This window comes from Neophocaena asiaeorientalis, unplaced genomic scaffold (genome assembly GCF_003031525.2).
Source record: "Neophocaena asiaeorientalis asiaeorientalis breed wild unplaced genomic scaffold, Neophocaena_asiaeorientalis_V1.1 scaffold685, whole genome shotgun sequence".
Taxonomy (NCBI): domain Eukaryota; kingdom Metazoa; phylum Chordata; class Mammalia; order Artiodactyla; family Phocoenidae; genus Neophocaena; species Neophocaena asiaeorientalis.
Window position 1 is genome coordinate 156,544 of NW_020174574.1, and position 14,575 is coordinate 171,118.

The 14,575-nt window shown below is 48.0% G+C and overlaps 1 protein-coding gene and 1 non-coding gene across 2 annotated transcripts; both read left to right on the top strand.

The window, feature by feature from the left end:
- The first annotated feature begins 689 nt into the window (after positions 1-689).
- On the top strand, positions 690-762 carry TRNAE-UUC (transfer RNA glutamic acid (anticodon UUC)). The gene has a single exon. It is a non-coding gene; the product is annotated as a tRNA-Glu (tRNA).
- An 11,419-nt stretch (positions 763-12,181) lies between these two features.
- Positions 12,182-14,558, top strand: HSD17B10 (hydroxysteroid 17-beta dehydrogenase 10). Its single transcript, XM_024758005.1, has 6 exons — positions 12,182-12,259; positions 12,619-12,783; positions 13,410-13,574; positions 13,703-13,831; positions 13,911-14,019; positions 14,219-14,558. The coding sequence occupies exons 1-6, from the start codon at positions 12,233-12,235 to the stop codon at positions 14,407-14,409; spliced, it is 786 nt and encodes a 261-aa protein (XP_024613773.1). The 5' UTR covers positions 12,182-12,232; the 3' UTR covers positions 14,410-14,558.
- Positions 14,559-14,575: the final 17 nt, after the last annotated feature.

A 14,575-nucleotide genomic window follows, 5' to 3' on the forward strand; every position in this document is an offset into this window, starting at 1 on the left:
TTTGAAAAGAAGATAATAAAGTAACTATACAACAGAAAGATATAAACATTTTTAAAGCAAAATAAAATACATTTTCTCAACTAGAGAAAGCCCGTGCACAGCAATGAAGACCGAATGCAGCCAAAATAAATAAATAAACAAATAATTAATAAAAATAAAAAACTATTAAAAAAAGAAGCCATTTCATCACACCAGTCAGAATGGCCATTGTTAAAAGGTCTACAAATAACAAATGCTGAAGAGGGTGGAGAAAAGGGAACCCTCTTACACTGTTGGTGGGAATGTAAATTTGTGCAGCCACTATGGAAAATACGGAGGTTCCTTAGAAAACCAAAAAGAGCTCTCACCTTCTGAGATGGCCTACTCTGTCTATGGAGTATGTATTTCCCTGAATAAATCTGCTTTCACTCAAAAAACAAAAAACTAAAAAGAGATGCCATATGATCCAGTAATCCCACTCCTGGGCATATATTCAGAGAAATAGCAGCACTATTTACTATTGCCAAGACATGGAAGCAACGTAAATGTCCATCTACAGATGAATGGACAAAAAAGATATGGTATATGTATACAATGGAATATTACTCAGCCATAAAAAAGAATGAAATAATGCCATTTGCAGCAACATGGATGGACCTAGAGATTATCATACTAAGTGAAGTAAATCAAGAAAGAGAAAGACAGGGAATTCCCTGGCAGTCCAGTGGTTAGGACTCGGCACTTTCACTGCCGAGGGCCCAGGTTCAATCCCTGGTCGGGGAATTAAGATCCCTCGAGCCATGCGGCATGCCAAAAAAAGAGAGAGCGAGAGAAAGACAAATACCATGTGATATCACTTATATGTGGAATCTAAAATATGACACAAATGAACTTATCTATGAAACAGAAACAGACTCACAGATGTAGAGAACAGACTTGTGGTTGCCAAGGGGGAGGAGAGGTGGGGGAAGGAAGGACTAGGAGTTTGGGATTAGCAGATGCAAACTATTATATATAGGATGGATAAACAAAAGGTCCTACTGTATAGCACAGGGAGCTATAGTCAATATTCTGTAATAAACCATAATGGAAAAGAATATGAAAAATATATATATGTATGTATAACTGAATCACTTTGCTGTACACCGGAAACTAACACAACATTGTAAATCAACTATACTTCAATAAAAAAAAAAGAGAGAGAGAAGCCATTTTAGGCCTAAACCATTTTGTGATCTAAGCCTGGCCACAATGCTTGCCCTTGAACAGGTCTCAGTAATAATGATCTTAAGGGAACAAAAGAACAAACTGTTGTAAGGCAAGAGAAGTAATAATAGCAAAGATAATAAATCAGTTGTAAAGACTCCCAGTTCTGTTTCAAGGGTAAAGATTAGCCTGAAGCACCTTCTTGAGCTGTTTTGCAGAATTCAAACCCCCTCGAGTGCTCAACCACCAGGTCAACTGGAACCTAAAGGATGATGATGCTGACCTTTGCTGACGTCATGACTTCAACTATAGCTTGGACTCTGACAACCTTTGCCCCAATTCTATGCTGAAATCTCCTCTGATCAAGCCCCTCCATGTGTATGCATACACGGCCCAATCCCCTTCATGAATATGCATGCACCCTTAGCTTAAAACTTCCCCAATTTTGCTGTTCGGGGAGATACCGCTTTGGAAAAAATCCCCAGTGTTCTCCTTATTTGCTGCAAGTAATAAATCCTTCCTTCTCCTGCTCTTTGACTTGGTTGTATCTTTTGGCTTGACACCCACCAAGAGGCGAACCTAGTTTTTGAGCAACATAATTGCTCTTACACTGACCAACCCTCTTACCTGCTTTTTGTAATTTTTCACTTTCCCTCACTCTACTTGAGCCCCTGCTTCCTCCTCCTCCCTCCTCTCTCATTCTCCCTTTAAAACACCCTGCACAAATTGGAACGGAGCTCAGCTCTTTCCCCTACTGTCAGTAGTTACTGAACAAAATCTGTTTTCACTGCTTTAACTAAAGTCCAACTTTGTTGATCTTTGACACTCTCCACCGTCACCCTCCCTCAGAGACTCAGGGACAGAGACCACGTCTGTTTTGTTCACTGCTGAATCCTAAGTGTCTCCAAGAATGACAGACACAACAAACATTTGCTGAATGAACAAATAAATGTTTGTTAAAATGAATATAGTAAAAAGACCCTGTTGGGCTGCACCCCGCAGACCTATAAGCCCTGTGCTTGCCCAGCTTCAAGACTGAAGAAAGAGCCCAGAGTCTGAGACAGGGACATCAGTGGTTTAATGGATGGGGGGATCTTACATGTCTGAAGCAAGGTCCCGTGTGCTGCGGATGGCGGGCAGGACATAGCTGCAATCTTTGCTCCGGGGGAAGGGGAGATTGCCAGTTATAGGGGGAATTGACGTCAGGTTGGCTCATCGGTTACCAGGGAAACTAGCAGAGGAGCATGCCCCTCATTGCCCCACTGATAAGAACATTCGTCAGTAGCTGGGGCCTGGGGCAAGTATGTAGGATGATCAGTCATGTGAGTAGGGGATAGGTGAAGCAGGCACTGGTCGAGCAGGGGACGTACAGAGAGCAAGGGAACAGCCATCTTCAGTGGTCTGACCATACAGACCCCAAGATTGTGAGACAGGAGACCTAGATTTTAGTCTCATAATTTGTCTTGGTTAACTTGTTACCTGAATCAAGTTTCTTCATCAGGACTTCCCTGGTGGTGCAGTGGTTAAGAATCCGCCTGCCAATGCAGGGGACACACGTTTGAGCCCTGGTCCGGGAAGATCCCACGTGCCATGGAGCAACTATGCCCGTGAGCCACAACTACTGAGCCCATGTGCCACAACTACTGAAGCCCGCGCAGCCCGTGCTCCTCAACAAGAGAAGCCACCACAAGAAGCCCATGCACTGCAACATAAAGTAGCCTCCGCTCGCTGCAACTAGAAGAAAGCCCGCGCGCAGCAACGAAGACCCAACGCAGCCATAAATAAATTAATTAATTAAAGAAAGAAAGAAAGAATCTGCCTGCCATTGCAGGGGACATGGGTTTGATCCCTGGTCCAGGAAGATCCCACATGCCACGGAGCAACTAAGCCTGTGCACCACAACTACTGAGCCCACATGCCACAACTACTGAAGCCTGCGTGCCTAGAGCCCGCGCTCCACAAGAGAAGCCACCGCAATGAGAAGCCCGCGCACCACAACAAAGAGTAGCCCCCTCTTGACGCAACTAGAGAAAGCCCACACACAGCAACAAAGACCCAATGCAACCAAAAATATGTAATAAATAAATGAAAAGGTGTTTCATTTAAAAAAAAAAGTTGCTTCATCAACTTGGTCCAACTACTATCTGTGTAATCTGGGGCAGGATATGGAACCTCTCTTTTTCTCCGTTACCAAGCAATTCCTTCTTCACAGGATTGTTACGAAGACTGAAATGGTGTGAGAGAAGCACAATAGTGTGAGAGAAGGTGCCCAAGAAACGAGTTCCAAACTTGACCTTTTACTGGGTCTCTATTATCTGGCCTCTTACCCAGAGCCTATAGCTTGTGCTCTTAGGAGTGCAGACTCTGGAGCCAGACTGCCTTGAGTTTCAAGTCCTGCTTTGCTCCTTACTAGTTATGTGACTTTGGAAAGTGGCTTAACTTCTCAGCACTCTCTTCATCTGTAAACTGGGGATGATTGTAATCCCTACCTCATAGCGTTGTTGTGAGGACTAACAGAGTAAATACACTCACTTTGAGTGTATTTACTCTGTTAGTCCTCACGACAACACACACAACACCATATATAACGTCATATATAAGTGATAAATAGTGTGACCGGGCCTAGGGATCCTCATTCATAAGCATCAGGCTTCAAGGTCCCTGGAGCCTCGGTGACTTCACACCTGCAGCTGGAGCAGCCGAAGGCTTCCTTCCCTTTCCTTACAGGGGTCTGGGGGTCAGAGGTCAGAGTCATTAACCCAGTCTCCCACTGGGCCATTTGAATCTCCTCCAGTCTTCACTGCCTGATCGGTGGTCTGAAGTCACTCCTCTAGGCGCTGGCTGGTCGTATCTGGGATCTTCCTCGACCTCAGTGGCCAGTGAGGAAGCAGCGGTTTTCCTAGGCCACAGAGACGACTCCACAGCAATTTTCAACCCTGCCCTGCCCCAGGGACCCCCTTTTCAACTCAAAGTCCCCCAGCGCGTGGTGTGAGCCCCTGGAACTGGCCGAAAGACTGGGGGTGGGGTCCGGCGCGGTTACTGTCCAAATTTAGCTTTTCCTCGGGGGGATGATCTGGGGTCCACTGGACCTAAGATTGAGTCCCTTCTAGGGCATGGAGATGTGAGGACGGGATCGAGAGGGCTTTCCTCCGGGTCTAACACACCCACCCCCTTCCGTCTTCTGGTTTTCTGCCTCCCCAGGGGCCCGCAAATTGCAATCCGGGAGAAAGGAGCAACCACTAGTGCCTGTCTACCCCTGAGGGCTCTGCGCCTGCCTAAACCGCCCAGAGCGGCCGCACTTCTCCTCCTCCTCTCTCTGTGACCTGTCGCTGTCACACGCCGCTTTGTCCACATCTCCTAACAGCCACCCCCTATGAGTTGGGCCGCAATCCTCCCCTCAACAGCACCTCCAGCTCCTCAAGGGACTCTCCGACCCCACTGGGAGCACATGAGCGGGCCGCGCATGCACGGACAGCACCTCCACGGAGGCCAGCTCGACCCCGCTGGAGGGCGGGGGGGGGGGAATAGCGCATGCGCAGATGCTGTGCACCGCTCCAGAAGGGAAGATGGGCTGAGTGAGTGGTGGCGAAGCTATACTTGTCCACCTCCGAGCCCCCTGCCGCCCTCCTTCCTCTCCCTGGGTCCGGTCTTCCCACACTCAGTCAGGACTATAGGACAGCCCCGTATTGGAATCTTAGTGTGAATCCTTCCGTTTAGCTAGCTAGCAACCCCTCTAATAAAGAAAAAGAATGAGTGAGTAACAAGCATATTGAATCTGTTCACTTGCTTAGAGTGGGTGCAGCCTGTACATCGCCCTCCAATACTTGGTTCCAGAGCAGGCGACTCTTCTTCCCCACCTGGGAGTGGCAGAAATAAAAGGGGAACTTGTCCCCTGCCGATCCCCTTCGCTGGACTCTTTGGGTTCCCTCCTAACGAGCCCCTTCGCCAGTCTCTTTGGGGGCCTGAGCCACCTTTGGGCTACCTGTGCCTATGGATCAGGGTCTCCCCCATTGTGTCCCATATCCCCGCCAATGGGACAGTCTCACATGGCGCAGGTGGCCTAGGGTGGAGGGCACAAGCACTAAGCACGAGTTACTACTGACTGACACCTTTTATACCAGACATGATACACTAGGATAAAGCGAGTATTTGTATTCCCACTTGATTGCGGAGGAAACTGAGGCCGGAAGACGAAGAAGACTCGACCCAGATCCCACAGCCTCCAGCCGCCCCTTCAGTGGGTGCATGGTCAAGACTTATCACAGACAGGGCCTCTAAAGTCTCGCACCCGGAATGGGCACCCCTGCCCCCGCGGGCCCGCCACTTCTGGGTGTCGCCCAGTCACACTGGCGGGGGTTTCACTGGCACTGCCGCCCCGCCCGGGCTGACTCATCTCCCTCACACCCTTTATTCTGTTCCGAGTCTTTCCTAACTCGACCCGGGCGGGCGCGGAGGGGATTTGGGGGCCGGCAGAGTTGTTGGAGAAACTAGTCTAAGTCCTTAGCGGAGAGCTGGGAGGCCCTGAGAGGGCCAGCCCCTGTGTTCGCCTCTGACCAGGAGTGGGGCGGGGGTGTTCCGCGCCGCCTGGAGGAGGGATGATGAGGAGCCCGGAGGGAGAAGAACGCTTCCACCCGCATTGCCGGAGCCTCCCTCCTCCCGGCTCCCGCCCCCTGCGGGCGGCGGCTGTCACTGCTCGCTCCGGCGCCAGCTGGCTCCTGGTTCTCCTGGTTCTTCATGCGTGCTTGCTCGCTTTCCTGCCTTCCCACCGGCTGCCCACATCCCTTTCCCTTCCTTCCCCACTTCCTCCCTTGCTCCCGTCCTCTTTGCCTTCCTCGACCTCCATATTGCCAGAATACTGTTGTCTCCCTCCCACTCCTCCCCTCCAAACAAAAAACAAACCCAACTGGTCATGTAATGGCTTCACTAAGCCTGCAGATGACTCCCAGCTTTTTAGCTCGCCTGCTGGGTGGATATGTAAACCATGAGGTAATTCTTCCAAGTCTGTGAAGGGAAGGTAGCTACAAGTGGAACTGATGCTGTGTACTGATCACAACACATCGATTCCACCAAATGATGCAGGTTTATTGGGATGTCACACATATGCATTAATTCACTCAGCAAACTGCCGTCTGTTCTGCGCCAGGCCCTGTATGGCAAATGAAGGATAAAGAGATAAGAATACATCCCTGATCTCTCAGGAGGGTAAGTACTGTATTGGTTCAGAGGTGGGCATAGAGAGCCGTGGGAGCCTGAAGAGGAATATCTCACCATCCTGGAGGTTATCTGTGGGGTAGGGGTGCCATATTTAGCAACTAAAAATAGAGGATTCCCACTCAGATATGAATTTCAGATAAATAACAAATAATTTTAATTATTAACAAATAATATTAGTATATGTATGTCCCATGGGAGATACTTATGCTAAAAATTATTTTTTGTTTATGTGAAATTCAAATTTCATTACTGAGCATCTTGTATCTCATCTGGCAGCACTACTGTGGGGGGTATCAAGTCACTCGTCACTGCTGGAAAGTACAGTGTTATACAGGCTGAAGTCAGACAGTCAGAATGCAGCAACTTATGGAGAGCCCTAAAAGTGGGGGAGAACCACTCAAAGGGTTTAAAGCAAGGAGGGGGGTAACATAATAAAATTTTAGTTTTAGGAAGAGGTTTCTTCTGGCTTCTTGGAGGATCCTTTCAAGAGTGACAACAGTAGGATCTCACTAGTTATAATAGTACAGGCAAGAGATTTTGGACAGTGATAGTAGGAAGATGGGAGAGAGGAAGTGCCAGATTTAAGACGTATGTAGGAGTTAGATCAACAGGATTTGGCAATTGATTAGATGGAGTGAAGAGGGCATCATTCCCAGTGTCCAGCTTTGGAGTCTGGAAAGATGGTATTGCTACCAACTGAGATAGAACAGATGTTGGAGGCAAGGACTGAGTTTAGTTTAGGACATGTGTTGGAGGTGCCTAAGGGACATCTGGTGTAGGGGGCCAGCAAATAATTGGCTATCTCATTCTGAAATTTGGTGGAAAAGGTAAGCCTGGAGATTAGGAAGTCTTCAGCAGAGAGGCAATATTGAAACCAGGAGATGGATGAGCTCAGGCAGAAGGCCAAGAAGAAGCAGGAGGAACCAGGAAAGTGAGGTGTCATGGAAGCCAAGGGGTGGTTTCTAGGAGGGGGAAGTGATCAACCATGTCAGATGCAGCCAGAAAGTCCTGATTACACAAAGGTTGAACAATGACCATTGATTTGGGCAAAGGTAAAGTCATCATGACCTTAGGCTGGCATCAAACAGGCTCATTTAGACATCAGACCCATTTATTCAAATGATAAACATTCAGCTAGCATGGGTCCTCAGCATGCTCTCAGGTAAACATCACAGTCATTCTCACATCCCACACACTCCTTCAGAATTTAAACCATTCATTTGAATTGTGCCCCAACTCACTCGGAAATTACAGGCACACCTTCAGATGCTCTCCATACTCATCAGCTGGGGGCCTTTATATTTGCCAATGTCACCTCAGAGTCGGAGCTAGTGCAGCTCTGCCTTTGCAGGGATAACTGCAGGCGCCCACGAGGGTTAAATGGGTTATCCTGTGGTTTTTATCTCCCAGGAGTGAAGACCACCGTTGTTCTTCGCTCACCTCCTGGTAGAGCTAATACCCCCTGGGTAATGCTGGATGTTGCTGGTTCTGGTGTCCCTGACATGACTCTTTGCTCACCTCTGGCCCTCATGCACCCTAACTGATGAGTGTGTGCAAAAGTTGAGTTTGCTCTGTTTCCTTTTTTTTTTTTTTTTTTGGCGGCGCCATGTGGTGTAGCATGTGGGATCTTAGCTCCCCGACCAGGGATCGAACCCATGCCCCTGCAGTGGAAGCGTGGAGTCTTAACCACTGGACCACGAGGGAAGTCCTGTTCCCTATTTTCTAATTATCTTCAGACAGAGGCGCGAACAATAAGAGAGGGGATGCTCAATGGCACAAATCCCCAAGGAAGTGGGAGGGGTTGGGATCCAGAGCCCAGTGGGAAGGGCAAGCCTCAGACAGGACCTCTCTTCCCTGAGACCCAAGGAAAGAAGAGTGTGGGTAGAGACAAGGTTGGAGGTGAAAAGAGAGGAAGTGTTCACCCAATAGCCTCTGTTTGCTTTAAATGCAGTAGTTCTTAACCCAGGGTCCACAGCCCTTTCAGAGTCTGTAGAGAGAATTCAAGGAGCCCGTGGACTTGGAGGTGGGAGTGGGAATTGCATCTTTATTTTCACTATCACCAACAGATATATAGTATGTCCTTCTAGGGCATGTGGGTAACGAACTACAGTAGTATTAGCAGTACCTGTGGCTTTGTCACCAATAGAAATCAGATTTTCATAGCATATCATGGCTGTTGCAGATCTCTCAAAATTACATCACTATTTGAAATCATGGTAGTCACTAGACCTGTTGATAGAGTTTGGTATTTAATGTATTAATAAAGAAGCACTTATATAACTACATTACAGATGTCTTTCTTATTTTGGTAATAGTATCTCTTTTGTAATCTTTATTTATCTCATGCATGCATTATTCTGGGAAGGGGTTCCTTAGACTTCACCAGATTGCCAGAAGTGTTCTTAGCATAAAAAAGGCTAAGAGACACTGCTCTGAAGAGTAACAGTAGCTAACATTTACATAGCTCTTCCTAAAGGCCCTGTACTGTTTTAAGTACCTTTTTCTTTTCCTTATGTAGTTGTTAACTCATTTATTCCTAACAACCCTACAAAGGAGGTGCTTTGATTACACTCATTTTATGGAAGAGGATAATGAGGCACAACAGTAAAGTAGCTTGCCCAAGGTCATCCAGCTAGTAAATGATGAAGCTGAGATTCAAACCCAGACCTCTGGCTTCACAGCCTTTGTTGAAAAGTCAAGGAGGTGAATTGGTAGAATGCCAAGGGGTAAATGGGTTGAGGGCACTGGTGAGAATGGTAAAGAGAGAGGAGGAATGAGAGAGGGTCTACACTGTCCAGAAGAAAAGTAGGAAGAGGCTGCTGGGCTGGAGAAAATAGAAAGGCCCACAGATCAACAGAGTTCAAGGAGATAAAAGAAGTGGTGGAGAGGAGGAGACCTGAGGTGACTGGGAGAACACAGTCCGAGTGAGAGACAGTGGTGTGTAGATGTGGGGGAGTCATTCCAGGGCATGACAAGGTTAATAATGCAGTTTAGACAGAGGTGGTTAAAGTAGAGAGGAGGTGAAGGTCCCTGGAGCTGAGCAGATGAAAGAATCATGAAGTTGGGCCAGCAAATTCTTCCAAGATTGGCTGATCGATTGATTGATTCATTCCTTCATTCGCATTGAGTGTCTAGTACACGCTAGGCAGTGTTCTTGGCATTAGGTAGCCAAGAGGTAAACCAGCAGGACAAGACCCTGCTGCCATGGGGTTTACCTTCCAGCACAGGGAGAACAACACAAATACACACACAGACGAGGCCAGGTTAGACAAGACTCAAAAGCCTCTGAGGCACAATTCCACAATGCCAAAAGTTCTGAAAAGTATAGGTTGTTTTTTCATACTTTGGAGCCCAAACTCGTTAGGTGACAAAACCTGATCTGAAGTAGCATGAGGTTATTTGTAGTCTTGATTCACTCAGTGTGAATTTTCATACTTTTGACTCTAGAAATTAATGTTCAATTATAAGTGATGCTCCAGACCTTTCTAAGTAGTTATGTAATATAGAGTATATGCGGTATATAGAGTTATGTAATATAGGGTACATGTCTTCCTTTCTAAAATTGAAAAAATTCTGAATTCCAAAGCATATCTGGCCCCAAGTTCGGAAAAAAGATGATGGGCCTGTAAGTGCTATGCAGAGAATTCAAACATGCAATGTGTTGATTCAAAAACTGGCCCCTGAACAGGGAGGGCAAGGAGAAACTGAAGAAAGAGGCAGACCACTCCGCATTGGTAGGTGGCAGATTTAATGAGCAAGGGAACTTCCAAGGTTTGTTTTGGGTGGCCGAAAGGCAAGTAGATCTCCACACCCACCTGCCAGAATCTTAAAAGTTTATATAGAGGCGTTAAGGGGGTTCAGTCATGTATTCAGTCCAGATGGTCTCAACACCTTACTCTTTCAAGGCTGCATCCTTAAAACAGCTCCACCTGTGGGAATGGTGGATATATTCCAAGGACAGAGGAGGGGGTAAGGAGTCTCCCAATGCCTGGGTCCAGCTCTGTGGTCAATCAGAGGTCACGTCCTCTTGATGACATCTTCCAAGCCAATGGGATAGTAACTAGGTGGTTTACAGCTTGAGAGTTCCGGGAGGGGAGGTGACATTTAAGCTCAGCTCTGAATGACCAAACAACAACAACAGCAACAAATACAGTCATGCAAAGATCGGGGGCGAGCATCTCAAACAGAGGGAATAGCTAATTCAAAGATAACACAGGGGGGAGGGATAAATTGGGAGATTGGGATTAACATATACACACTACTTACTATATATAAAATAGATAAATAATAAGAACCTACTGTATAGCACAGGGAGCTCTACTCAATACTCTGTAATGGCCAATACGAGAAAAGAATCTAAAAAAACAGTGGATATATGTATATGTATAACTGATTCACTTTGCTGTACACCTGAAACTAATGCAACATTGTAAATCAACTATACTCCAATAAAAATTAAAAAACAAAACAAAGAAGAACACAAAGAGGGCACTGTGGTTGGAGCATACTGGGCTCAGTGAAGAGTGCTATAGACTGCTGGGGGGCTTCATGTTGTTAGAAAGATTGTGAATCTGGTATTAAATCCTTTGATGAATATGGTGTAGTGTCCATGAGTATGGCGGTGGTCAACATTTAGGAGGCCCAGAGGGAAGTCTTCCTGGATGGGAAAACACAAAGGGAGATACTTCAGATAGATTAAACATACAACCGAATGAGGCTGAAAATGTAGACTAAGGTTATGGTCTGAAGACCTTGGTTTGGGGAGAAGTATACTTCCATAGAAAGAAATCAGATTAGGTAGATTAGGTGGGCTCAGGATTCTAATTGGGATACTGGTTAAAAGATGTTCTAGGATGTTCTGGGTCTTAAATGACAGTCTCTCGTTGAGGTCCAATCTGAAATGTTTCTAATCTGATCTGGGCTTTGGGGTTTAAAATAGGTTAGACAAAGAAGACAGTAGCAAAGGCTGACCTGATGAAAGATGTTTTTGGCTTCTCTGTTTATGCCTATTTGGGTTTGTGCTTCTCAGCAGCTGTCTCAGAATGTCTGTCTCCTAGCTTCTCTCTTTGTTTATGTTTTGGTTTTTTGGCTGCGAGGCATGTGGGATCTTAGCTCCCCTACCAGGGATCGAACCCACACCCCCCGCAATGGAAGGCGAAGTCTGAACCACTGGACCGCCAGAGACGTCCCTCCTAGCTTCTCTCTTAATGGCTCCCCACATCCTATCTCTGAGAATCTGTCGGTCATCTCTGTTCCTCTCAATCTCTTCCTTGACATGTTTCTCTGTACATGGCTCTCAGAATCTCCATCTTTGGATATCCATGTCTGGGTTCTAGAATCTGGTTCTTTGTCCCTTCCTTCGTGTGTCTGTACTGTAATTATCTCTTTTTCCAATTGAACTTTTTCCAACTTCCCTCTCGTAAGGCATGAACCTTTTATTATTCCTCTGGTTATCCCCAGTGCCCCTCACAGAGCCTGGCATATAGGAGTCTCTCAGATATAAACATATGAATGTTGAATGGAGGCTTTTTCCGAGGAGTAAGGTACACACGCTCAATCTCCTGTCCCCCTCCCCGCAGCGGAGCTGGCCGTCTGCCCAAAGGCCGGAGGTTGTGGTGGTGCGATGCTGCTACTCGTTGTTTTCTCCCCCGGGTGAAATAACTCTCGGCCGGGACCTTGCCCAGGCCTGCTCTCGGGTCTTGGACGCTAGCCGCCGGCACTCGCCGTTTGTCCTTAGCCGCGGACAGCCAGCCTCGCCGGCCCCGCCCCGCGGCTCTGCCTCGGCCAACCAGCGAGCGCCCGGCAGTCCTGCTTGTAGAGAGGCCAGCGCAAGATGGCTGCTGCGTGTCGGAGCGTGAAGGTAACCGGGTCTTCGTCCCTGCTTCTTGCCCCGCTGCACCTGCTGGCACGGCGCGGCCGTAGAACTAGGGGGGAGAGATCGGTGCTGGCAGAAAGGGTTACTCTTATCGAGGCCTGCTATTGCGGCGGTTGGCCTCGGGAGGTGAAGGTCAACTCTCTGGGGCACGTGCATGCGGGGTGTCTGGATGGGCTTCTGGGGGATGAGACACCCAGAGGTCCCATCGTTAAAGTGAGGAGGCACATCTGGGTCAAACCGCAGGGGTGACCAGGAGCCTCCCTCGCAGAAGCCTGGAAAATGGGCAGATGCAAGGGTGGGGGTGGTCTGTACAGTATAGTTGTTGACCGTGCCCCTCTTCACAGGGTCTGGTCGCCGTAATAACCGGTGGAGCCTCGGGCCTCGGCTTGGCCACGGCGGAGCGACTGGTGGGGCAGGGGGCCACTGCTGTACTTCTCGACCTGCCCAACTCGGATGGGGAGACCCAGGCCAAGAAGTTAGGGAAGAACTGCGCCTTTGCCCCAGCGGACGTAAGTGGGATTACCTCACCTCTCCCATGGGGTCCCTTTTCATAAGGGTACCGTCTATGTGGGCAGTGGACCCATCTCCTTTTCCCTTTTGGCCTGAGCCATTTTCAAAACGCCTGCAGTAAGGAATTTCTAAAGCTGGGTTTCACAACGGAGGGGTTGGGAATTGGCCATATCAGAATCTCCTCAAAGAAGTATGTATAGTTTGAAAATGCATATTGTGCCCTGTAATTTTATATTTACAAAGTCAAAAAACTTTTCATGAAACAAGCTACAGGAAGTAAAGCTTGACAAAATTATCTTAGCAGGTACGGGTACAAAAAAGCTAGTTTATCTTCATATCAATAATTCTCAAAACTTCTCTGATCCACAGCAGTTGAGAATCTCCAGGGGTATGTGAATTTATCAGAAGAGGGTATGGATTTCAAAAATGTTTTGAAACACTGCTCTGTATTACCTAACATTTTCACCTTTGTCCCACTCTCGAGTTTTCTTTCTCCTGGCCTCTCCCTTGCTTACACAATTCTCTTGTCACTCAAAGAGTGAACCTGCCTTGCCCTCCCCTCCTCAAGATTTAGTGGTATGTGTGTGATGGGAGATGAATACCTTCTCCACTTCTCCCTTTGAAGGTGACCTCAGAGAAGGACGTGCAAGCAGCCCTGACTCTAGCAAAAGAAAAGTTTGGCCGTGTGGATGTGGCAGTCAACTGTGCAGGCATTGCAGTGGCCAGCAAGACATACAACTTAAAGAAGAGCCAGGCCCATACCTTGGAGGACTTTCAGCGAGTTCTCAATGTAAGGCCTTAGAGGTTCTCCAGGGGTAGTAGTAAGAAGTATCTGGCTGTGGGTGTCCCCAAAGCTTTTAGGGGACAAAAGACTGCTTCTGCTTTAGGTCCTACACCATGTCTCTACTGGTCCTCCAGGTGAATCTCATAGGCACCTTCAATGTGATCCGCCTGGTAGCTGGTGAGATGGGCCAGAATGAACCAGACCAGGGAGGCCAACGTGGGGTCATCATCAACACAGCCAGTGTAGCTGCCTTTGAGGGCCAGGTGTGTGAGTAGGGGCAAGGCTTGTGCCTTGGTGACTTGTTGGGGCCCCTTCCCCCTGTGACCTACACTCCTTCTCCAGGTTGGACAAGCTGCATACTCTGCTTCCAAGGGGGGCATAGTGGGCATGACACTGCCCATTGCTCGGGATCTGGCTCCCATGGGCATCCGGGTGATGACCATTGCTCCAGGTAGACATATCCCCTCCCTGCCACACCTGGGATTGGATGGGATCTGTGGGCAATTGAGAGGGGAAGGTATTTACCATCTAAACAGCAGCAGCCTTCTATCTCTGGGCATAGGGAAGCACCACAAGTAGGGTTAAGGTGAGGAGGGACCAGGTAAATATGAAAGCGAGGGTGGGTCTCTGACTCTGGTTGTCTTGTCTAGGCCTATTTGGCACTCCGCTGTTGACCACCCTCCCAGATAAAGTGCGCAACTTCCTGGCCAGCCAGGTGCCCTTCCCCAGCCGACTGGGTGACTCTGCTGAGTATGCTCATCTGGTACAGGCCATCATCGAGAACCCATTCCTCAATGGAGAGGTCATCCGGCTGGATGGGGCCATCCGCATGCAGCCTTGAAGGGGGAAGGCAGAGAAAACACAGGCTCCTCTGTCCCTCCTCTTCCTGGAGTACTCTACTCCAGCTTGGGAGGAAGCCCAGTAGCCATTTTGTAACCTCTGCCCACCAGTCACCCTTCGTGCCTAATAAAGTCTCTTTCTCACAGGGGAGCGAGCAGCACTGTGTG